This window comes from Embiotoca jacksoni, unplaced genomic scaffold (assembly GCF_022577435.1).
Source record: "Embiotoca jacksoni isolate LCO1_2020_lvr unplaced genomic scaffold, fEmbJac1.0.p SCAF_75, whole genome shotgun sequence".
Lineage (NCBI taxonomy): Eukaryota > Metazoa > Chordata > Actinopteri > Embiotocidae > Embiotoca > Embiotoca jacksoni.
Window position 1 is genome coordinate 557,664 of NW_027185431.1, and position 25,401 is coordinate 583,064.

The window sequence follows — 25,401 nt, forward strand, 5'->3', positions numbered from 1 at the left end:
TAACGTTTATCAGCTTTTACTTTGAAAAGCGGTAGCCGGAAGTGCTGTTGCTGTTATTGTACCTAGATGCCAACAGGTGGGAAGATGTCGGCTTCTTTCGGCTGTTTGAGAAGGCGTGTCGGGGCCGTGTGTCCGGCCGGTGTCCCGTGGCTGCCCCGGAGGAACCAGCCGGTCAGGTCTCCGGTCGGCGGCCGGTGGAGGTCCGATACACCGACAGGTACTCCCGGAAACTAAAGCTAAAGTTAGCCGGCTAACGCTAGCCCCCGGCCGTGTGCCGGTTCATGGAGCAGAAGGAAACCTCCAGCATGGCACACTTTATTCAACGAGCCGCTGCGCGGACACGACTCACTTTATCTAGTTCAACTTGAACTCCAGCTGTGTTGGTCAAAGTGTCACAAAGTCCGTGAAGCTAACGGAGATGACGGAAGGAAACCGGAACGTGAACGAGCAGAATAAAACACGTCAGCTGTTGAAAGACATTTTGTTTATCTTCTCATTGTGAATCTGATGTCAGCAACACGTCTCTATAAAGTTGTTCCAGGATCATGTTCACCACTGAGCTGCATCAACTCTTCTTTTAACAACACTCTGGAAACCTTTGGGAACTGAGGAGACCAGTTTCTGGAGTTTAGAAAGTGAAATGTGGTCCCATTCTTGCCTGATAAAGGATTTCAGCTGCTCAACAGTTCAGGGTCTCCTTTGTTGTATTGTTCATGTCCTGATGCTCCAGATGTTTTCAATGGGTGAGATTGCTTGTTATCAGTGCTCAGTCCAGACTGCACTGTGCACTGATAACCAGCTGGATGGTCCCTCTCCTCTTTAACCTGGAGGATGCAGCGTCCATGATTTCCAAACAGAATCTCAGATTGTGATCCATCAGACCTCAGGACAGTTGTCCACTTCACCTCAGTCCATCTTCAATGATCTCGGTGTTTCTGGATCATGTTTCTATCTGGTTTCTTCTTTCTTAAAAGTTTGAATGAGGCTTTGAATCCTTTTAACTTTTCCATGCTGACGGGTCGTGTTCGGTTCAGCCGACCCAACATGGAACGTCCTCACGTGTCTCCAAGTTTTATGACTTAAAGTGGAGTTTGAAAGTTTAGAGTTTTTTATATTTCTGCTTAAATCTGACCTCAAACATTGTTTGATTTTCACACAAGTCCTAAAAGTAGATAAAAAGAATCACATCAAACAGGAAAATAATATTACAATATTAGAGATCTGCTGCAGGTCAGATCTGTCCTGTGATCAAATATATGGACCAGCTGACGGGATCCTCCCGTTTATTTCCCTCAGCAGAGGCCGTTCGACCACTAGAGGGCGTCAGAGTCTTGGACCTGAGCAGGTGAGGGACGTCTGAACACGTTTCCTGTCTGTGTTTGAACCTCCGAAGATGATCAACACCATGGAAATGTTTACAGAGTCCTGGCCGGGCCCTTCGCCACCATGGTGCTGGGAGACCTGGGAGCTGAGGTCATCAAGGTGGAGAGGCCAGGTGAGTTCTCACAGCCGCACTGGGAGTGGGAAGTGAAGGATTGTGGGACGTGAAGGATTGTGGGAAGTGAAGGATTGTGGGAAGATGGAGGCCCTGTGTGTTGTGTGACAGGTGCAGGTGACGACACCAGAGCGTGGGGTCCTCCGTTCGTCGGCTCGGAGAGCGCCTACTTCCTCAGCGTCAACCGCAACAAGAAGGTGAGTCGCTGAAGTTTGTGTCCAATCAGCACGTCTGAAACACGATGATGTCATCAGCTGGTTTATCAACAAACGTCAGAATTTAGAACGATTGTAGAGCAGCTAATAATAGAAACTCTGTAGGTCAGATATCCTTCGTCTCCTCCTTGATCTCCTCGTCTCCTTCTCTTCCTTGGTCTCCTCGTCTCCTCCTCGTCTCCTTCTCCTCCTCATGTCCTCCTTGGTCTCCTGGTAGCAGGAGGTGTCAGTGATGAGGTGTGGTGTTGTTTCAGAGCATCTGTGTGGACCTGAAGCATCCCAGAGGAGCAAAGATCATCCAGGAGGTACGAAGCTCCTGAAACATCAGACTGTGGCTCGAATTATTGATTGATATTGATCGACTGGTGTCTCCTGACCTGACGCGCCTTCTTCAGTCTCCGTCGGTGAAGCTCCGCCCCTTTTGAGATGTGATGTCATCAGAACACCTCGCCATGTTTTTTGTATCTGATGTTTCTCTGCTCGCTCGAACTCCAAAAACGTGATTATAACCAAGTTACTGATGCATTCTGGGATGTTATATTCACGTGTGTGTGTGTGTGTGTGTGTGTGTGTGTGTCTCTGTGTGTGTATCTCTGTGTGTGTGTCTGTGTGTGTCTCTGTGTGTCTCTGTGTGTGTCTCTGTGTGTATGTGTGTCTCTGTGTGTGTCTCTGTGTGTATGTGTCTCTGTGTGTCTCTGTGTGTGTGTCTCTCTGTGTGTGTCTCTGTGTGTATGTGTGTGTGTCTCTCTGTGTGTCTCTGTGTGTCTCTGTGTGTGTGTATCTCTGTGTGTCTCTGTGTGTATGTGTGTGTGTGTCTCTGTGTGTCTCTGTGTGTATGTGTGTGTGTCTCTGTGTGTGTCTCTGTGTGTCTCTGTGTGTATGTGTGTGTGTCTCTGTGTGTCTCTGTGTGTCTCTGTGTGTGTCTCTGTGTGTGTCTCTGTGTGTCTCTGTGTGTGTCTCTGTGTGTCTCTGTGTGTATGTGTGTGTGTCTCTGTGTGTCTCTGTGTGTATGTGTGTGTGTCTCTGTGTGTCTCTGTGTGTGTCTCTGTGTGTATGTGTGTGTGTCTCTGTGTCTCTGTGTGTATGTGTGTGTGTCTCTCTGTGTGTCTCTGTGTGTCTCTGTGTGTGTCTCTGTGTGTATGTGTGTGTGTCTCTCTGTGTGTCTCTGTGTGTCTCTGTGTGTGTCTCTGTGTGTGTCTCTGTGTGTCTCTGTGTGTCTCTGTGTGTCTCTGTGTGTATGTGTGTGTGTCTCTGTGTGTCTCTGTGTGTCTCTGTGTGTCTCTGTGTCTCTGTGTGTATGTGTGTGTGTCTCTGTGTGTCTCTGTGTGTCTCTGTGTGTGTCTCTGTGTGTCTCTGTGTGTGTCTCTGTGTGTCTCTGTGTGTATGTGTGTGTGTCTCTGTGTGTCTCTGTGTGTATGTGTGTGTGTCTCTGTGTGTCTCTGTGTGTATGTGTGTGTGTCTCTGTGTGTCTCTGTGTGTGTCTCTGTGTGTATGTGTGTGTGTCTCTGTGTCTCTGTGTGTATGTGTGTGTGTCTCTCTGTGTGTCTCTGTGTGTCTCTGTGTGTGTCTCTGTGTGTATGTGTGTGTGTCTCTCTGTGTGTCTCTGTGTGTCTCTGTGTGTGTCTCTGTGTGTCTCTGTGTGTCTCTGTGTGTCTCTGTGTGTATGTGTGTGTGTCTCTGTGTGTCTCTGTGTGTCTCTGTGTCTCTGTGTGTATGTGTGTGTGTCTCTGTGTGTCTCTGTGTGTCTCTGTGTGTATGTGTGTGTGTCTCTGTGTGTCTCTGTGTGTCTCTGTGTGTATGTGTGTGTGTCTCTCTGTGTGTCTCTGTGTGTGTCTCTGTGTGTATGTGTGTGTGTCTCTCTGTGTGTCTCTGTGTGTCTCTGTGTGTGTCTCTGTGTGTCTCTGTGTGTATGTGTGTGTGTCTCTGTGTGTGTCTCTGTGTGTATGTGTGTGTGTCTCTCTGTGTGTCTCTGTGTGTCTCTGTGTGTGTCTCTGTGTGTCTCTGTGTGTCTCTGTGTCTCTGTGTGTATGTGTGTGTGTCTCTCTGTGTGTCTCTGTGTGTGTCTCTGTGTGTCTCTGTGTGTCTCTGTGTCTCTGTGTGTATGTGTGTGTGTCTCTCTGTGTGTCTCTGTGTGTCTCTGTGTGTCTCTGTGTGTCTCTGTGTCTCTGTGTGTATGTGTGTGTGTCTCTCTGTGTGTCTCTGTGTGTCTCTGTGTGTCTCTGTGTCTCTGTGTGTATGTGTGTGTGTCTCTGTGTGTCTCTGTGTGTCTCTGTGTGTATGTGTGTGTGTCTCTGTGTGTGTCTCTGTGTGTGTCTCTGTGTGTGTCTCTGTGTGTGTCCCAGCTTGCAGCAGTGTGTGATGTGTTGGTAGAGAACTTCCTTCCTGGAAAGCTTCATCAGATGAGTTTGGGCTACGATGATCTGAGCAGAATGAACCCGCGGCTCGTCTACTGCTCCATATCAGGTACGAGTGTCATCGATGACCTCACGGCGTCCTGCTCTGTTCATCCAGGTGAGGATGATGTCAGAGGGCGGAGCCAGGTGCTGCTGGAGTCTTTAATTAGAATCCTATTTCTCCTTCAACGTGAGAGCTGCTGCAGCTGGATAACGTGGAACAGCTGGAGCAGGAAAACACCATGTTTACCAGGACAATGCTGGCTGGCTCTGTGAACCGGACCGGACCGGACCGGACCAGAGACGTACGACGAGAGGCAGGAAAAGATTGATGTTTAACAGATTTATGTTCTGAAATGAACCCGGCCGGTTCTCCTGCAGTTCTCTGACTGGACCACTAGATGTCCTCATATCCACAGGAAACACACGTTTCCTCCTCAGACCTCCAGACCGAAGCTCTGACGTCCACTTCCTCTCCAACGGGCCAGCAGCTGGTCACCACATCTGGTCTGGGAAAGACTGAGAGACTCCTCCACCTCTCCGTCCTCCACCTCTCCTCCACCTCCCCGTCCTCCACCTCTCCATCCTCCACCTCCCCGTCCTCCACCTCTCCTCCACCTCCCCATCCCCCACCTCCCCGTCACACCCAGATGTTCCTCCCCCTCCCTGAGGCAGAGAACTACATTACCCAGGATGCCCCATTAAGCTGCAGCAGCTGGACCCTGTGGGCAGATTTACGGTGTGAAACAGCTGATCCCTGGAAGCGTCTGTCCGTCCGTAACCGGAGGAAGAAGAGTTGAAGGTTTCCATGTTGTTGTTCAGAGGTTCTGACCCGAAGGTGGACACGTTACACATCTGCAACATCAAACACTTCTTTAACCCGTCCGTCCCAGGCCTCTGGCTGCAATACCTCTGAGGGCCACTAGAGGTCACCAGACTATGTTGATTGGTGTGTGTTTGTGTGCGTTCTCGTGGCCGGTGGCTGCTTATCATTTCAAAAGCGTTTTAAAAGTTGTTTTTGTTGATACGAGTCGTTGGGAAGTCAGTCTGCAGCTGGACGGTGGTTTTCCCCAAAGAGGAGACGCTGACAGCTCCGAGGTTTGACCCCCTGCTGTGTGTCCTCTCAGGTCAGAGAGACATGATGGGTGTGTGTGTGTGTGTGTGTGTGTGTGTGTGTGTGTGTGTCTCTCTCTCTCTGTGTGTGTGTGTTCAGGTTATGGACAGACCGGTCCTCAGTCTCAGAGTCCCGGCTACGACTCCATCGCCTCCGCGGTGTCGGGGATGATGCACATCACCGGGCCAGAGGTCAGAATCTACTCTGAATCAAATCAAACAGGTCAGAGAGTTCCTGAACGCAGCACGGTGCTGCACACGGAGCAGCAAGAACCTCCATCAGGAAGTATTCAGAGTTCAATATCTTCACTGAGTTCAACACGTTAACGTGACCGCTGGTCCGTGAACATCAGTGATGTCACCATGGAAACCTGAAACTGGAGCAGAGAAATATAAAACCTTCAACACGCCCACTTACAGCCGAGTGTTCCTGAGCCCATGCAGTGATTTTCTAACTCTGTAAATCATGAAGACCCTTGAAATGCTTCTGAGTGTTGAACTCAGCTGCTGATGTTGATCGAAGGCCGTTCTCAGGTTGGTGCTTGAGTGGATCAGCCGGAGGGACAGATGCTCTGGACTCTCCTCTGCTGTGATTGGTTGTTAGATTGTCAATCAACTGGTCCCTAAAAAGTCCTTGACACGCACACTAGTGCTCTTTATTTCAGTCCCTCACCTCCCACAATGCACTGTGTGTGTTGGCAGGACGGCGAGCCGGTGCGTCCTGGCGTCGCCATGACAGACCTGGCGACGGGGCTGTACGCGCACGGAGCCATCATGGCCGCCCTGCTGCAGCGACACCGGACGGCGACGGGAGTTCACATCGACTGCAACCTGCTGTCCTCACAGGTGAGTTCAGACCCCGCCTCCAGGCAGGATCATCAACCAATCAGCTCACAGTCCAGAAATCTTCTAATACACAACAGTGTCTGTGTTGAATCCGATTCACTGATCAATCTTTGAGTCTGTTAGAGGCCAGAAAACTGTGAAAACCGACTTCATCATTGTTGACTTTTAAATTTCGTTCATCATAAATTTGAAGATGAAAAATTAAAGACGACCTGAGAGAGAAAAATGTTTAATTCAAAAAACAGAAGAAGAAAAAAAAACTACTGCAGGAATGTGTTGGTTTACAGCGATGTGTTCAGGGTCGGCTGGGAAATGACACTGCTGATGTCGAATATCTGTTCCTGACGGTGTGTGTGTGTGTGTGTGTGTGTGTGTGTGTGTGTGTTTCTCTGTGTGTGTGTGTGTGTGTGTGTGTGTGTGTGTGTGTGTGTGTGTGTTTCTCTGTGTGTGTGTTTGTGTGTTTCTCTCTCTGTGTGTGTGTGTGTGTGTGTGTGTGTGTGTTTCTCTGTGTGTGTGTGTGTGTGTGTGTGTGTGTTTCTGTGTGTGTGTGTGTGTGTTTTTTTCTGTGTGTTTCTGTGTGTGTGTGTGTGTTTTTTTCTGTGTGTTTCTGTGTGTGTGTGTGTGTGTGTTTCTCTGTGTGTGTGTGTGTTTCTGTGTTTGTGTGTGTTTCTGTGTGTGTGTGTGTGTGTGTGTGTGTGTGTGTGTGTGTTTCTGTGTGTGTGTGTGTGTGTGATTTATCCTGAAAACTGTGATCAGTTTAAACACAGCGACCATATTTCTCTGAACGTCGTCATTATTTAAACAAACCCAAGGATTCATGTCCTCGATCTCTCCGTGTCTCGGAGAACTCTGAGACAGATTGGACCCGGCGTCCTGCCAGACCCGGAGGTATTCGGGACACCCAGGGTGCGTTTGATTTGCCGTATCAGGACGCTGCGACCCGGTTCAGCTCATTTCAGAACTTGATGGTTCTCCGGACTACAGGATGAAAACACGTAGAAAAGGATGGATCCGATCAGGACCTGATGAAACTCTGCCGGGTCTCCGTCCCTCCTACACATGAAGTACCCACAATCCACCAATCCACCCTCCCCATATCCCATCATGCATTCCTGTATGAGGTGCTGCCGCAGAACCGCTGGGTCTGCGGCAGCACCGAGAGCAGCGATGTGGTTTTCGTTCTTTGGTTCCTCCAGCAGGAGAACAAGGCTGACGACAGCTCACATTCAACATGTCGCTCTCTCAGGTTTCCTGTCTCAGCCACATCGCTGCCAACTATCTGAACGCAGGCAAGGAGGCGCGGCGCTGGGGGACGGCCCACGAGAGCATCGTACCTTACCAGGTAACCCTTTCACCTGTCTGTCTGTCTGTCTGTCTGTCAGGTTGGTTTTATGTCACCACAATAAAACGAACCTCAGAGGAACTAACACGACAAAAAGGAGGAAACAACCACCTTCACCAGGAAGTATCCTGAGTGTCGTCAGAGTTTGACCCCAAAAAACTCAGATTCTATCGTGGAAATCACTGCATGGGCTCAGGAACACTCGGCTGTAAGTGGGCGTGTTGAAGGTTTTATGTTTCTCTGCTCCAGTTTCAGGTTTCCATGGTGACATCACTGATGTTCACGTACCAGCGGTCACGTTAACGTGTTGAACTCTGAATACTTCCTGATGGAGGTCGTTGCTTCCTGCTGCTCCGTGTGCAGCACCGTGCTGCGTTCAGGAACACCCTCCATGCACACTTTAAGTATGACAGCATCATAAAGCCTGAATATCTCAGGAGTAGCTGTGAATAATGAAAAGAAGACGAGCTGACGTCAGCTGTCGGAGGGAAACCGACATCAGGAGGAGTCACAATTATAAACCGATTACAGACGTTGGTTTCAGTCACCGCCTCCTGGATGGAAGTGATTTCATGTTCTTCCTTCATTATCTGCTCGTAGATCTCCTCCATCCATCGCTCGCTCTCTTTCTGAAAACCGCACACACATGAAACATTCTCATATCTGAGTTCTGGTGCTGAACATGTTGAAAACATGATGTTTCCTGTGGTTTCAGGCTTTTATGGGACATTTTCATTCTTTTCATCCGGTTTGTCAGTTGAATGCTTGAATTTTGTCCACAAATGAAAGATTTCAAAATGTGATCAACAGATTTTTACCACATTTTCTTACAAATAAACTAATTCTGAAATGGGATGTAGGCAAGACGGGACGTAGTGGAAGACGGGACGAAGTGGAAGACGGGACATAGTGGAAGACGGGACGAAGTGGAAGACGGGACATAGTGGAAGTCGGGACGTAGGCAAGACGGGACGTAGGCAAGACGGGACGTAGTGGAAGACGGGACGTAGTGGAAGACGGGACGTAGTGGAAGACGGGACGTAGTGGAAGACGGGACGAAGTGGAAGACGGGACGTAGGCAAGACGGGACGTAGTGGAAGACGGGACGTAGGCAAGACGGGACGTAGTGGAAGACGGGACGTAGTGGAAGACGGGACGTAGGCAAGACGGGACGTAGTGGAAGACGGGACGAAGTGGAAAACGGGACGTAGGCAAGACGGGACGTAGTGGAAGACGGGACGTAGGCAAGACGGGACGTAGTGGAAGACGGGACGTAGTGGAAGACGGGACGAAGTGGAAGACGGGACGTAGGCAAGACGGGACGTAGTGGAAGACGGGACGTAGGCAAGATGGGACGTAGGCAAGACGGGACGTAGTGGAAGACGGGACGTAGGCAAGACGGGACGTAGTGGAAGACGGGACGTAGTGGAAGACGGGACGAAGTGGAAGACGGGACGTAGGCAAGACGGGACGTAGTGGAAGACGGGATGAGACACACACACAATCACACACACACACACACACACACACACAGAAAGACACAGATAAACTCTCCCATGTTCGCGGCTCCATTCTTGTGGTCGTGGTCTTTCACCAGCCGCAGCTTTATTGTCCGATGATATTCGGATCAACCCCTCTTTCCCCCCCCCCCCTTCCCCTCTCCCTCTCCCACCCCTCCCCCTCCCCTCCCCCCCGCCCCCGGGCGCTGGAGATGAAAGCGAAGCGGACGGGTTCACCGCGGATCACGACTGTCCAAACAACAGAATTATTGGTGTTGCGGTTTGCGGCTTGGCGAGGAAGACTTTGAGGAAGTCGCCCGTCGCCACGCCGACGCTCCTCAAGTTCACATGTGATTTCTGAGACGGGTCAATTCTCACAAGTGAGACATCCAGCGTGTCAAAAGGGAGATGGGAGGACCGGCGCCGAGGCGAGGAGGACAAGTTGAACTTTAACGTTGACTGAAGAAAGTCTGCAGCCTGTTTGTGTCTTAAGACGCATCGAGTCAACGACCCTCTCTTCTGATTGGCTGACTGTTTTCTGAGTGACACACGCCAATCACAGCAGGACTTCTTCGGTCTTGTAGCTCGTAACAGAACGACCGCTCTGCGTTTTCTTCCACATTTAAAGGGTGGACGTGTGACATCAGCATGGGTTTGTGACATCATAGACTTACAGGAAGTCCAAAGAGCATGGTATTTGTTTCTGGACTGTATTTCTAGTAGCTTTACAAACTCAATCTGAATTTTTCCAACGTGGGACCTTTAAATCCAGACTCGGAGCGCCGTGTTGCTTCCTGTTTTTTCTCCGTCTTCGGTCTCCAGCTGCGAACGTTTCTGATCAGCCGCTCGCTGCCGAGAGGCCGTTACCTGCTCAACTAAAACAAGGAGCTAAAACAGGCCGAAAGGCCGCGTGGTTCTGTTTCCGACCTGACTGTCGGCGGGTGAACGTCCCGTCGTAGTCCCCGTGTGGACCAACCCCCCGGGGCCGGGGGATGACAGTGAGGCGGCGGTCGCGGTGTGACTGAAGGGTTAGCGGTTCCAACCCAGCAGGAGGTCTGGAGATCACAGCAGCTCGTCCTGCTTTCATGTGGTGCTGAGTTTTTATAACAGATGATGGTGAGAGTGAAAGAGGAGTGGAGGGAGGAAGAGGAGGAGGAGGAAGAGGAAGAGGAGGAGGAAGAGGAGGAGAAGGAGGAGGAGGAAGAAGAAGAGGAGGAGGAGGGAGAGGAGGAAGAGGAGGAGGAGGAGGAGGAGGAGAAGGAGGAGGAGGAGGAAGAAGAGGAGGAGGAGGAGGGAGAGGAGGAGGAAGAGGAGGAGGAGGAGGAGGAGGAGGAAGAGGAGGAGGAGGTCCTCCAGCTGCTGCCGTGGTGAACAGAATTCCTCCGACGGGTTTGAGTTTATTCAACTCATTTTAAACTCTCAACCTTTTATTGCATCAGACTGAACTTCAACTTCTCTCATCAAATCCAAAGTGAATAAAATGTGTCCATCAGTTATCTCGGTGTTGTTAGCTAAAGTCACTCCTTCTTATTAGTTTTCTGGAGGTCCATCTGAAAATAATCCCTCATTCATTAGAAAAGAAGATTCAAGAAGACCTGTTTTGGGGGCGTGTCTGTTTGATTGACAGGCCTGTGGTGAGATCTTTATTGTTTCCACTCAGATTTTAAATGTTCTCTAATCAGAGACCTGGTTTCTCTTTCAGGGCTTCAGAACCAAAGACGGACACCTCGTTGTAGCTGCAGGCAACGACCGGCAGTTTGTCAGAGTGTGTCAGGTGAGACCCTTCACCTGCACACACACACACACACACACACACACACACTCTCTCTCTCTCTCCCTCTCTCTGAATAAAGTGTGACGTTGTGTTTGCAGGTTCTGGAGCTGACGGAGCTCACAGAGGAACCACGGTACAGAACCAACACACTGCGAGTCCAGAACCGCAAACAGCTGCTGCACACACTGTCCCAGAGGTACACACACACACACACACACACACACACACACACACACACACACACACACACACACACACACACACACACTCACTCTCTAACACACATCCACACAGTTGTGTGAATGTCCTCTGTGCGTCCATCAGGTTTCTGCAGGAGAAGACGGCTGATTGGCTGAGGAGGTTCGAGGGCTCGGGTGTTCCTGTTGGACCAATCAACAGCATCCAGGAAGTGTTCTCGGACCTGCAGGTCAGTCACACTGTCCGGCCCAGTCTATGGAGACATCCCCTAGTGATGGAGTCTATGGAGACATCCCCTAGTGGTCCTCAGTGGTACTACAGATGGAGTCTGTGGAGACAGCCCCTTGTGGTCCTCAGTGGTACTACAGATGGAGTCAACGGAGACAGCCCCCAGTGGTCCTCAGTGGTACTACAGATGGAGTCAACGGAGACAGCCCCCAGTGGTCCTCAGTGGTACTACAGATGGAGTCTGTGGAGACAGCCCCCAGTGGTCCTCAGTGGTACTACAGATGGAGACAACGGAGACAGCCCCTAGTGGTCCTCAGTGGTACTACAGATGGAGTCTGTGGAGACAGCCCCCAGTGGTCCTCAGTGGTACTACAGATGGAGTCAACGGAGACAGCCCCTAGTGGTCCTCAGTGGTACTACAGATGGAGTCTATGGAGACAGCCCCTAGTGGTCCTCAGTGGTACTACAGATGGAGTCTGTGGAGACAGCCCCCAGTGGTCCTCAGTGGTACTACAGATGGAGTCTGTGGAGACAGCCCCTAGTGGTCCTCAGTGGTACTACAGATGGAGATGCAGCTGTAACCTGCTGTGAACCCACACCATCTGCTGTGTGTGTGTGTCCCTCTATATGGATTAAAAACACATTAGTCACTCAGATTACACAACTCAGCCTGTTACAATAGCACACTGCTGCAGGCCTCATTAGTGTGTGTGTGTGTGTGTGTGTGAGAATCATTGAGTCTCTCGCTCTCTAAAACAATAATAAACACCTTGATTAGTGGTCCAGACAGTTCATACAATCGGATGAGATGCCCCGCCCCCTCATCAGGCTGCAGCCTCAGCTCCGCCTCCTTCCAACCAGTCTAATTTGTTTTCACCTCGGTCCTGTCTGTCCTCTGGTCCTCTCTGTTTGTGTGTTTTGAGGACAACACCACCTGGCACGGCCTGTCACAAAAGCTCTGACTCAACTTGTGTGTGTGTGTGTGTGTGTGTGTGTGTGTGTGTGTGTGTGTGTGTGTGTGTGTGTCCTAATCAGGACGATAGGAAGTCAGAAATCGTTCCTCCTTCTGTCAAACAAAAACATTCAAAAATGAACTGAAACAGCAGCGTTGACTTACAGAAACCAGCGAGCGTCTGGTAATACCACCGTGCTCCTAAGGGGGCGACATCGAGTCATTCCTCACAGACCAACCTGAAGAGGAAGAATTTATGCTCTCGTTCTGAGAAATGTTTTCGACGCGACCACGATCTCCGCCGTCATCGTTCCCTACGCCAGCCATCAGACCTCAGAAGCCCCGCCCTCTTCTGTTCCAGGTGGGACTCATCAGGCTGCAATGACTGATTTATGACGTGCAGTTAAAAGAGATGGCTGAAACTGAATTATTCTGCAACCTAAAAATACTGGAGAGAAGATAACAATGTTGTCCTCGCTCTTTTAAATACTTTTTTTCTTTCCAGTTCATGTTTTGTTTCTCTGTCTCACCGTCATGATTTCTTTTGTTTTGTCTCTTTTTACTCTCGTATTTTCACGTGGAAGTTCCCCCTGTGGTTTTTCCCTCTGTCTGCAGTTCAACAGTAACCGACCTTGTTTTTATGACTCCGGACCCTCCGTCCATGTTTCTGTCATGTTGTCTGGGGGGTGGCCAGGTCCTGCAGAAAATATCCAGCTAAATATGTCTTTAATATCCTGACTACTGGAGGTGCACTTGATTTATCCCAGCTGAAATCTAAACGGCCTCTGGAGTGGATACCGAACATGTAAGATCAGATAAATCAGCCGCTCTGCAGCCTCGAACCACCCAGAATCTCTCTGCACACAGTCACACTTTACCTCCCAACCACACACTGGAAATAAAAGTCTTCCTGGTCTCCAGTTCAGATTCTGTCCTTCACCATCTTGCGAGTTCGGAGCGGTTTGGAGCAGGAAGTGACCATATTTGGACGAGCTGGGGGGAGGAGCCAGCGATCTGATTGGAAACCTGACGATACTACGTCCCGCCCACCGATAGCTGTAACCTGACTGCACCACAGGCCTGTCAATCAAACAGACACGCCCCCAAAAACAGGTCTTCTTGAATCTTCTTTTCTAATGAATGAGGGATTATTTTCAGATGGACCTCCAGAAAACTAATAAGAAGGAGTGACTTTAGCTAACAACACCGAGATAACTGATGGACACATTTTATTCACTTTGGATTTGATGAGAGAAGTTGAATGGGAGTCTATGGAGCCGGAGGCTTTTTGGAGCCGACCTCTAGTGGCACTCGCTGGTATTGCAGCTGAAGACACTTCTGGATGTGTAAAGACGATATAATGACAGGAATAACTGAGCAGATTAATTTTCAGACCTGACGTTGAACAAACATGCAGGAAAGCGTTTGCGAGCAGCAGCTGATGGATGATGACGCGTCCTGAAGGAGCGACGGCTCGTTGCTCTGCGTCAGACGGGATTCTTTTTCAACGGGTGCTGAATTATGTCGGGAGTTTGTTTCAGGGAAGACCGAATATTGAAGTGGTGATGACAGACTGGAGGATCCCCACCCCCCTCCCTCATCTGTTACAGATAACCCGGAGAGGCCGCGAGCTGACAGCCCGATGCTGCTCCGGGGAAATATGGCTCTGGTGTGGATGAGTCTGAGCTGAACTGGTGAATGTGGAGTTGTGTGCAGGATTGATGGCAGACTTTAACTCCAAAATGAAGTTTCCATCATTCCAAGAAAGATATTCACACAGGACAGTGAGTGATTGTGGAAGTTGTTTTGAAGTGAAGCACATAACTTTTTTAAATGTGTAGAAACAGAAAAGGAGTCGCTGTGCTTTAATTGGTCACATCAGTTGTAGGACAAAGTTTCATGTCTGTAAACAGATGGATGGGTAATAACCTGTGGTACGAGGGTCGATCAATAAGTTCAGAGAGTTCCTGAACGCAGCACAGTGGTGAACACGCAGCAACAGGAAACAACGACCTTCAGGAAGTATTTTCGAGTTCAACATGTTAACGTGACCGCTGGTACGTGAACATTAGTGATGTCACCATGGAAAAACTGGAGCAGAGAAACAGGAGATTTTGGGGAACAAAGTCTTCAACACACCCACTTACAGCCGAGAATTCCTGAGCCCATGCAGTGATTTCCACAAAGGAATCGTCGCTGTTTTTAAAGCACCCGACTGGTATGTGAACATTTCCTTGACGTGCAACAACGATTTTGTAAAAACCATTCAGTAACCATCAGTGATGTCATCATCCATCAGTGAAGTCATCATCCATCAGTGATGTCATCGTCGGTTTGTGAACGTTATGAATCCTCCAGTTCAGATTCTGTTCGTCACCATCTTTGCTAGTTTGGAGCAGTTTGGAGCAGGAAGTGACCATATTTGGACGAGCTGGGGGAGGAGCCAGCGGTGGATCTGACTGATCTGATCGGAAACCTGACGATACTACGTCCCGCCCACCAATAGCTGTAACCTGACTGCACCACAGGCCTGTCAATCAAACAGACACGCCCCCAAAAACAGGTCTTTTTAAATCTTCTTTTCTAATGAATGAGGGATTATTTGGACCTCCAGTTCGACATCGATGCTACGAGACTTTGCGTCCTGTGTTTGCTCTAACAGCCTGGTTTGGGTTTGGATCTGTTGGTGTGCCAAGCTGCTGCTCAGTAACCCTCCTGCAGTTTGGACCGATGACGCCAGCGCAGCTTCGTGTGTCCTCTCGGGGGGTTTTCAGGTGGTTTGTAAGACGTCCAGCCGTCCTCCTCTGCTCTCAAACACACTTCTCCACCAGATAAATGGTCTCGGTGTGCTGAGTCAGCGGAGAGTTCCTCCGTTTGGCTGAGTGGCAGTGTTTTGTTTTTTCTTTTTTTTACGGACCCAACAAGGGGACTCAGATCAGCATGAAGAGTGATGAGAAAACGCCCGGCATGAACTTCCTGCGCTGCAAATGGAGGATGTTATCATCAGTCTGACTTCTGGACAAACCAGGTCAGAACAGGAAGAAACACACACTCAGCTTTAAATAATCCTTCATTCAACCTTTGGCTCACCGACCCGTCTGTCTAAACTCAATCTTAAATAAAGAACTCCTCGATCGAGGAGTTCTGGGCTTCGTGTACTCAGTCGATGGACTCGTGGTTCTCACTCGGTCCTCGTAGCTTCGGACCTCCACCAGAATCTCCGGATCTCAGGTCCTTGTATTCAATGTTAGATGAAAGCGATAAAGTATGAATGAATGACTAGTGGAAGAGAACTGAAACCTCTCAGCTCCATCAGGAAGCTGCTCGCTCTGACGGCAGCTTTCTTTCCCTCCTGCTTCTGTGTTTCTGAGAGCTCTTGTAATTCCAGCGGTTTATTTTTCTCCGGTGATTCCTTCCTCTCTGCGTCTGCTAAAAGAATGATGGCCGAGCGCACCGCGAGGACTCTTGAAACTCAATTAGAGGAGTAGCGGTCCGGCCCGCTGCCGTCTCCTGCGACTAATATCTCTTATCATCTGCAGGAGGCAGCGACGGATATATTCCTCCTTCTAGCTGCCGACGGAGACCCTCCTGGGTTAGATTCTTTTATTGCATCCCGGTAACGTTGGGTCTGAAACCTTGAGAGGACTCCGTCGCTCTATTTCATCTCAACGGAACGATCCCGTCTGTCACTGATTGTATTTCAATTGAAATGTCGGGTGACTTTAACGTAACAAACCAGAAACGTTGCAGAAACTGAAAAGGGGAAGCTTTGTTTCCACCAACGAGGCTGAAGTAAACAAACAGACATCCTGAGAGTTTCGTAGCTGATGTTCTACAGGATGATGAAGAAATGTACTGAACCCAGACGATGAAGGAAAACTCACGTCTTGAGGTAAAGGTTGTAAAAATGCAAAAGTATCACCAGCAAAACCCCAAAATAAAAGTATTTAAACAGTTCAGAGAGTTCCTGTTGAACTTGGAGGATCAACGACCTCCACCAGGAAGTATTCAGAGTTCAACATCTTCACTGACTTCAACATGCTAACGTGACTGCTGGTACGTGAACATCAGTGATGTCACCATGGAAACCTGAAACTGGAGCAGAGAAACAGCAGATTTTGGGGAAAAAAATCTTCAACACGCCCACTTACAGCCGAGTGTTCCTGAGCCCATGCAGTGATTTCCAAACTGCGTCAAAGGTCAACAGAGACCCTTGAAAGTCTTCAGAAAGTCTACGGCGATGAAGTGATGAGCCGGGTGAGGTGTTTTGATGACATCACGTTTCAAGAAGTCCTGATTCTGTGGTGGAAATCACTGCATGGGCTCAGGAACACTCGGCTGTAAGCGGTTCCTCCTTCACAGCTTTAGATTCATGTGACTGTAAACAATCTGTTCTTTAACGTGTCTGAATGATGTGTTTTTTTGTAGGTCTGTGTTGCAGGACATAAACTCGTTTTACAGATTGCCTCTGACTGATCTCAGGTCAGCCTCCCCTCCGGCTGTCGTTTCTCGGCAGGAGGAAGAGGAGGAAGAGGAGCGGATGGTCTCAGCTTGTCCTCTTGTCACGTTGAAAGCGATGCGTTCTTCCCGTCACTCGTGGGCTCGCCGTCGTACAGCTTGTTCCCTCTTCACGCTAATTTCCCTCCGTCGACGGAGTGTTTCTCTCCGAGGACACTGGAGTGGCTGCCAGCGTCCACTTTATCTCTGTGTGACACTCAGTCAGCGGGACGGGACTGTCAGTGACTGACGTCTCACCATCTTCATCATCATCACTGGAAACCAAGTCTGCAGGATTCAACGTCACATTAATGTGTGGGAGTTCAATAAATAAAGAGTTCATGAAAAAGATCTGAATTAATGAAACTCAATGAAATCAGCAGCAGCTCGCATTTGGGAGGAAACACCTAGAACACCTGGAATGCCTGGAAACACCTGGAACGCCTGGAAACACCTAGAACGCCCGGAAACACCTGGGAATACCTGGAAACACCTGGAACTCCTGGAAACACCTGGAACACCTGGAAAGCCTAGAATGCCTGGAAACACCTGGAAACACCTGGAACACCTGGAAACACCTAGAAAGCCTAGAACGCCTGGGAACACCTGGAACACCTGGAAAGCCTAGAATGCCTGGAAACACCTGGAAACACCTGAAACACCTGGAAACACCTAGAAACACCTGGGAACACCTACAACACCTGGAACACCTGGAAACACCTGGGAACACCTGGAAACACCTGGAAATACATGGAACACCTGGAAACACCTGGAAACACCTGGAATGCCTGGAAACACCAGGGACACCTGGAAACACTTGGAACGCCTGGAAACACCTGGAACACCTGGAACACATAGAACACCTGGAACACCTGGAAACACCTGGAACACATAGAACACCTGGAAACACCTGGAACACCTGGAAACACCTGGAACACCTGGAAAGACCTGGAAACGCCTAGAACACCTGGAAACACCTGGAACGCCTGGAGGTCATTAACGCCCTGTTTATTTCCCAGCTGGCTTCATTTCCTGACGCTTACCTGCTTATTGTTTCGTGTTCATTGTCATGAATCATGTCATCACCAGGACTGAACGTCTCCGTGATGACTCGCTCCATCCACCTCCTCCTCCAATTCTTCCTCCTCCTCTTCGCAGTGTCTTTGAGCAAGGCACCGTCACTCCCACCTGCTCCCAGTGTGAAGAAATAAAGTGTGAATAAAAATAGGGAGAGAGTATTTTGCGTCAACCGTTTACGGAGCGTTTTGGCGTTGCAGTGATGCATGATGGGAACTCGTGTCAGAAACAACGAGAGGAAGATCTGATGAAGATTTATTTTCTGAAACAAAAGAAAAGTTACGTTATTTTTTTAATTCTTTCTTTAAACGTTCAGTTCAGGGCCTTTTCATATAAACGAGGTCCTTTTTGGACCGTCCAGAACCAGAGAACATCCTGAGCTCCAACGTCAGCGCCACGGTCTCTTCCTGTGTGAACCCGTTCCGGCCTGTAGAGGGCGCCTGTGCTCCGCCCACCCGGTGAAGAGGGGACGCGACTGGTTCGTTAGCGGCCGCCAGAGGAGAGTCGAGTGAACTGGAATGACCCGGAGTGAGCGGAGCGGCGGCGACATAGGAGGGAGTCGAACCCTCCACCCGCCCTGCTCGCTCGCTGCCTTGCTCTGCAGCACTCCTCGGGTCGTCTGTTTGTCGGAGCAGGAATGTGACTGAGCATAGTTTGGTTTGTGAGCCATAATCAAATCAAAATGTGTCTGCATACTTTCCCATGGGGACGGGGGGGGGGAGGGACGTCTAATTAAATGGTGACTCTGAGAGAAGCAGAGACAAACAGATAGTCTGAGACAAAAGCAACCCGTTTTATTTTTGGACTTTTCCAGGAGCTGGAACGTGTTTTGTGTAACTTTGGAGAAACAACAGCAGCTAACGAGCTAAAATACCAAAAACCTTTTAGAAAGAAGACGGAGAGTCTGAAAACAAACCACCTTTTAATTCCACCGCAGGAGACGTAGTAGAACCAGAACCAGAACCCACAGGGACATCCACGTTGGTCGGTTAGACGTCGGTAGTTCAGGTGTAACTGAGGTTAACAATCAATCGGAGACCAAACGGACTGTTTGATGGTCAGAACCTCAGACTGTTCGTTCTGATCCAGAAGTGTCTTCAGCTGCAATACCAGCGAGTGCCACTAGAGGTCGGCTCCAAAAAGCCTCCGGCTCCATAGACTCCCATTCAACTTCTCTCATCAAATCCAAAGTGAATAAAATGTGTCCATCAGTTATCTCGGTGTTGTTAGCTAAAGTCACTCCTTCTTCTTAGTTTTCTGGAGGTCCATCTGAAAATAATCCCTCATTCATTAGAAAAGAAGATTCAAGAAGACCTGTTTTTGGGGGCGTGTCTGTTTGATTGACAGGCCTGTGGTGCAGTCAGGTTACAGCTATCGGTGGGCGGGACGTAGTATCATCAGGTTTCTGATCAGATCGGTCAGATCCACCGCTGGCTCCTCCCCCAGCTCGTCCAAATATGGTCACTTCCTGCCCGTGGTTTCTGTGTAGCTCTTCCAGCAGCATCGGCATTAAAAACGTCCCTGTCACCTAGGCGACCTGTTTCCACCTCAGTGATGCTCTCCCGGTGAACAGACCTGGTTGGACCTCCGGTACTGAATCTCGTCCTGCCTGCAGTCAGTGAAACTCCAGAGACTGAAGTCCGGAGGAAGGAGCCATCTGACATCTCTGACTGTTCAATGAGAAATTAGAAGGTTCTGAGAAACAGCAGCAGTTTTGTGGTTTGAGCTGTCGGCTGCTGCTTCATCTCCTCTCGCCGTTTATCTGAGCGACCTGCAGCGCCTGATGGGATCTGCAGGTGTCCGTCTGTCCTCCATCTGGTTTTTCCAGCCGTCTGTGTGTTTGATTCGGATGTTATCGGGCGTCTTAGTGCAGCGAGGAAACGTCGACGCCTCGATAAGCATCGGTTTGACCTCTGAACTCACTTTATCCTCCAGAAACCTGGATCAGCGCTGCATTCAGGCCCCAGGTCCACATCATGTCCACCGTCTCCTAGCAACCTCCGTTTCACTCCGATGATCTTCTGTTGTTTTTAAAAGCCACCACACTCGTCGTGTTTAGTCTGCAGCTTCATCAAACGGTTTTATCTTTAAGTAATAAAACACGAGATGCCCGATGATGACGCTAAATAAAACACAGCATCAACACGCATTCATATTGTGGGGCTCTCTAAATATACAACTTTTTGCTAGTTTGGTCTCCGTTTCCATGGCAACACATGGGTTATGATTAACTACCGGAAAACAATCAGTCATGTCAGTAGACTCTTATGTAATGTATGTAATGTTTACTACTCCAGGAAGTAGTCTGACCCTTAGCAACCAACTAGCAACAGAAAAGACTTCTAGTCCGTTTCTAGAGAAACATCAGATTTTGGGGAACAAAACCTTCAACACGCCTGCTTACTCTGAGTGTTCCTGAGCCCACGCAGTGATTTCCACTGGTTTCTCTCCTCCTCTCTGAACGGACATGTTGTCATGCTGGAGAAGCCTGTTGCCATGGCGCCACAGGTCAGGTGGTTCACAGCAACTGTTTCCCCTCAGAAGGTCCCAGTAGAACTCGGTGTTGACAGTCTGACTGAAAACCCAGCTGGTGTCTCCTGACCTGACGACTTCTTCGGTCTCGGACGGTGAAGCTCCGCCCCTCTTGAAACTTGATGTCATCAGAACACCTCGCCCAGCTCGTCGCTTCATCGCCGTAGACTTTCTGATGCTCAAACATGATGTTGAACTCTGAACAAAAGCTGCAGGTATTTGTTTTCATGAGTAGTAGTAATTATTTTGATGAGAAAGATAATATTCTCCTGATTTAACTGGACAGCAGCAGTCATGCAAATAAAGTGGACGAGTCGGTGCGATCCTCCCTCGCCGGCAGCCAGATGGTGGACGGACGCTCTTCCAGCAGAACCAACAGAACCGTGATGACGGTGACTGAGATGCTGCTGGCGGGTGGAGGAGGAAGGTACAACATTTACTCACATTCAGCAAACTTACTGCAGCTGAGACGTGTGTCGGATGAATTGGAAACTTCAATCTGCACATTGTCACCGAAACTATCACTAGTTCTCCGTCATTAGTGTTGTTTTTATTGGCCGAGACTTTGAGATCTAGTGATTAGTGAGGATCCACAGAGCTGAAGGAGCGTTTGACAGAAGGAAACTAGATATTGACCTGTTAAGTTTTTAATAAGCACTGATTGTCCTTTTTATTACCTCGCCCAAAAAACAGCCACCAAAGCCTGTTCAATAAGTAAAGATCACGAGGAGTGTAAAACAATTTCCTAAAGTGGAGATCGCTTGACGGTGAGACTCCGACGATGAGAGGTTGCTTCATAGAGGGACGTCCTAAAGGATGAGACAGACCGGAGATGTTGTAGTGGACTGTACGCCTTTTAACATTCTTTATTTATGTAGCACCAAATCACAACGTAAGACATCTCAGGGCTCTTCAGACAGGAGCACAACACTTTAACAATTCCTAAAATGAGTAATAAGGAAAAACCCTCTTTTAACAGGAAGTAAACCTCTACTGCAAGTTACGGACGTGATATTCAGATACATTTCTGTGAAACTGAAACCTTCGTCTCCATTTTGCATCCTGAGGCGAATCTCTGCTCGACCTCAGCGGACTCGTGAGGAAACATTTTTCTGTTGCATTTATAAAGTTCGACTGACAAATTGCTTTCTGAGGGAAATCAAATGCAAATGCAGCCGTCCCCTTATCTTCATCATCATCATCATCATCATCCACAGCAGTTCACAGAAACCGTATCGGTGTCTCCCTTCGGCGTGTTTTCAATCCACCACATGTAAACTGAGACTCGGCTCGCTGCTCGTCATGCAAATCTACAGATGGTCCAGTTTAGGACGGAGGAACAAAAGCCAAACTACAAACAGGAGATCCTCTCCAATGCAAAACCGAGAGGAGACAGTTTTTTTTAGATGCAACGAACACCCAGCCTGTAGATCGTCGTCTTATTAAGACTCAGACACCTGATATGACCGTATGATTGGCTCCTGTGTTATTGATCCCTGGCTGCTTATTGGTTGTTACAGGATCAGGACGCTTGGAGCTCTTTTAAAAGCACGCGGTGACTTCATGAAGAGGTTTTTATTCCAGAGCAGAAGTTACTGGCGATGAGGGAGTTATTTCTGGTTATGGAATAACAATTCTCCATGACGACCTCGACGGTCCTGGAGTGACGCTATTTATTGGGAAGACTTGAAAGTAAAGAAACAAATTTGGTGTATAGAGTTTTTGATATTTTGGGGTTTTCCTTCTGCAGATTCTTTTAATTGGAGTTTGATGAAGATGAGTTTGTTGGAGGCCAACGTCACCTCCTCGCTGGACTTCCGTCCTTTCCTTGATGGAGTGACGGCCTTGTTCGCCTGCAACCTGTTGCTGGCGAACGCCTACGTGGTGTGGCTGATAGCGAGCGGAGGGGGCGGAGCCGCGGTCTCCGAGATCTTCGCCCTCAACCTGGCCTTGTCCGAGATCCTCTTCTGCGTCTCGTCCGTCTACATGATGATTCACTTCCTGCTGAGGTCGGCGGTCAGCGTCGGGATGCTGGTGCTGCAGTTTTTCCTGAAGTTCATCTTCACGTCTCGGCCCGTCTTCCAGAGCTGCATCTGTCTGGAGCGCTACCTGGCCGTGGTGCATCCCACCGTCTTCCTCAGGTAACGGCCAGGTGAGGGACGGGTCCACCCTGTGGAGTTCAGTGAAGGTGAAACTGTCAGAAAAAGTGGTCTTACCTTCTCAGAGCTTCAGAGCTTCCCCAGTGTGAGCAGGTTCCTGAAACAGCTGCTTGTCCTCAGAGGTTAATGACGCCGATCCTGTCGTACGAGCAGATCATTTTATTTCCGTCCTGTGAACCGGGTGGTGTCGTCCTGTCTGCAGGTCCAAGCCTCTCCGGTTCCGGTTGCCGTGCTGCGTGTTCCACTGGCTGCTGGTTCTGCTGTACTGTGTCGCGCCCGCCTTCAGCTTCACAACCATGCAGACGGTGTACCTGCTCATATCCAAGTCGCTGCTCTTCCTGGTGCTCATGTTGTACTGCGGCATCCACGTCCTCTGGGTGCTGAGGAGGCCGGGGCCCGACGCCGCGACGACATGAAGAGGAAGGCCTTCAAGGTCATCGCCATCATGCTGGTGTTCAGCAGCACCACGCAGTTGCTGCAGGTCTCCACGCTCAGCCCGGCGCTGCTGTACGCGTCGCCGCAGGTCCTCATGCAGATAACCTCGCTCAGCCTGGCCGTCAGCATCGGCAGCAGCTTCATCACTCCGCTGCTGTACCTCCACCGAGCCGGGAGCTGCCCTGCATCCACTTCTGAGTTTCAACTGCTTCTAAAACTCGCTTGAAAAATATTCAGTCATCATCAGTCGTTATCTGGTTCCTCATGAGGTTCAAGTCCGGAGTCGACGGAGTCGAAGGTGACGACGGCTTTCAAATCAGCCAAACGGCCGTTTATTCCTCTATGTCCTGATGCAGTGATGATGATGGAAACCTTTGTCTCTCTACGCTGTTCTTCTCTCTCTCTGCTCACCGCTCAGTACTGTAAACAGCCCTGAGATTACTAATGTTGTGATGTATTGCTAAATAAATAAAATGGAAGTAAAAATTTAAAATATGTTGTCTCATTTTTAACGTATGGAGGCGTTCTGAGGAACATTCACCGTGAATTGGTCCCCCAGAGTCAGACTGTCAACACCGAGTTCCACCGGGACCTTCTGAGTTCTGGTTCGTAGTCTTCAGGTCAGTCTGGGTTTGGTGCTTCCTGTTTGATTGTCTGTGTCGTTTCACTTCCTGTCCTATGTATGATTGTTGGCCCCGCCCCCTGGTTAGTTTCACCTGTCCCTCGGTGTCCTTCCCTCCCTGCTGTATTTAGTCTGTGTGCTCTTCTTCTTCCCTGTTTGTCACTTTTTTTTTTTCCAGTTTCCTGTCTGTTGCTGTGTCTTTGAAACCCAGAGAACACAAACCACCTGAACTGTGTCGCCATGGCAACAGACTTCTCCAACATGACGACACATGTTGAAGATTTACTTCTTCTCAAAAATGTTATCCTAAATCTGATGCAAGGGACAAGACTGAAAACCAATAATCGACGGCTGTGATCTTTAGACCCTCGGTTGGCACTGCTTTAAAAACAGCGACGATTCCTCAGAATCAGAATTCCTTTATTGGCCAGGTATGTTGACACATACAAGGAATTTGACTCCGGTTGTAGCTTCGCTCTCAGTGTCCAAAAAAAACAAAAACAGACAAAATAGACATATAAAAAAACATAAATAGACATATTTACAGCATAGGAATGAATGAATATATACATATATACACCTAAAACAATGGTGCAAATGCACCTAGTACAAATTCTGCTAATGCTGTTGGGTGTTGTGCAAAAAGGTCCAGTGATGTAAAACATGTTAACTGTTGAGCAGAGTGACGGCCTGGAGCAGCTGAGTAGAACCGGACCAGCAGCTGAGTAGAACCGGACCAGCAGCTCAGTAGAACTGGACCAGCAGCTGAGTAGAACTGGACCAGCAGGGCAGGTTGAGCTTCCTGAGCTGCTGCAGGAAGTACATCCGTTGCTCGGCCTTCTAGATTGTGGAGTTGATGTTGGACTCTTCAGGTTCTGGGAGATTGTGGATCCCAGAAACCTGAAGGTTTCCACAGCAGACAGGTGTTGTTGAGGATGGTGATGGGGGGGCTGTGTTCTTCAGAGGAAATCACTGCATGGGCTCAGGAACACTCAGCTGTAAGTGGACGTGTTGAAGGTTTTTCCCCCCCAAAATCTGATGTTTCTCTGCTCCAGTTTCAGGTTTCCATGGTGACATCACTGATGTTCATGTACCAGCGGTTGCATTAACGTGTTGAACTGACGTTGATCAATAACTCTGAATTCTTCCTCATAAAGGTCGTTGATCCTGCTGCTCCGTGTGCATCACCATGCTGCGTTCAGGAACTTTCTGAACTTTATATTTGGCATTTTTGTACGTTTTTAGGCAGTTTGTAGTTTTCTATTTCACTTCACAGATTTCTTTGAGCCACTTCACTTTAATTTCCTTCATGAACTGCTGTTCTTACAAATCTATCGAGAAATATGAACGACTTCAGGAGGTTCAGGTTTTATTCCCAAACTTTTGGAGTCCCTCCAGGATTTTACAGGGTTTTTCTCTGATTGTTGTGATCTTGGTTTTGCAGCAGCTTCATCCACCAGCGAGCCCGACTGTTGATGAGTGGACAGTTTCTGTGTTGCGGTCAGTCTGAAGGTTCCTGCTTCCTCCAGCTGTCGTTGTTATTCGTAGTTCATTAGTTCACATCACCGTGCAGATGTGTGACTCGGTGAGGCTCTTTCATGTGTCTGTGATTGTTTGATGAGATGGATGAGAGACTCTTCTGTTCACTCAGCGAGACAAAGTTTTGCGTGGAGATGTCGAGCCTTCCTGTAACTCCTCGGTGCCTCTGCAGATGTCACGGCTCTAACGTTGTAGTTCTGAGGACACCGTCAGTGTAAACCGGCCGCAACACCGTGAACGAAGCTTTCTACTCGACACCCGACGACTGAAACAACGTGTTCAGATGTGTCAGAAGAAGTCGCACATCGCTGCTTCACTCTTCAAAGTCCCAGATAAATACGTCTCCATCTAAAACACACTCGTTCACACCACATGATGAAAAGCATTATTCATGTCGTGAGCTGACATCGTGAAGAGCCGAATCACCGGGGACCGTTAGCATCCCGGCCGCGGCTTTTACGTAACTCATCTGAAAACCCGTAGAT

General features: G+C 49.1%; 1 protein-coding gene across 1 annotated transcript in view; it reads left to right on the forward strand.

The window, feature by feature from the left end:
* Nucleotides 1-64: 64 nt before the first annotated feature.
* The window catches only part of sugct (succinyl-CoA:glutarate-CoA transferase), a 33,091-nt gene continuing 7,754 nt past the window's right edge, over nt 65-25,401 (forward strand). The window contains exons 1-12 of the mRNA XM_069177604.1: nt 65-217; nt 1,297-1,345; nt 1,422-1,495; nt 1,607-1,692; nt 1,965-2,015; nt 4,053-4,173; nt 5,317-5,408; nt 5,919-6,062; nt 7,309-7,404; nt 10,606-10,677; nt 10,776-10,873; nt 11,002-11,104. Of these exons, the coding sequence (XP_069033705.1) occupies nt 67-217; nt 1,297-1,345; nt 1,422-1,495; nt 1,607-1,692; nt 1,965-2,015; nt 4,053-4,173; nt 5,317-5,408; nt 5,919-6,062; nt 7,309-7,404; nt 10,606-10,677; nt 10,776-10,873; nt 11,002-11,104 (1,137 nt within the window). The 5' untranslated portion in view covers nt 65-66. The remainder of the gene's footprint in view (nt 218-1,296; nt 1,346-1,421; nt 1,496-1,606; nt 1,693-1,964; nt 2,016-4,052; nt 4,174-5,316; nt 5,409-5,918; nt 6,063-7,308; nt 7,405-10,605; nt 10,678-10,775; nt 10,874-11,001; nt 11,105-25,401) is intronic.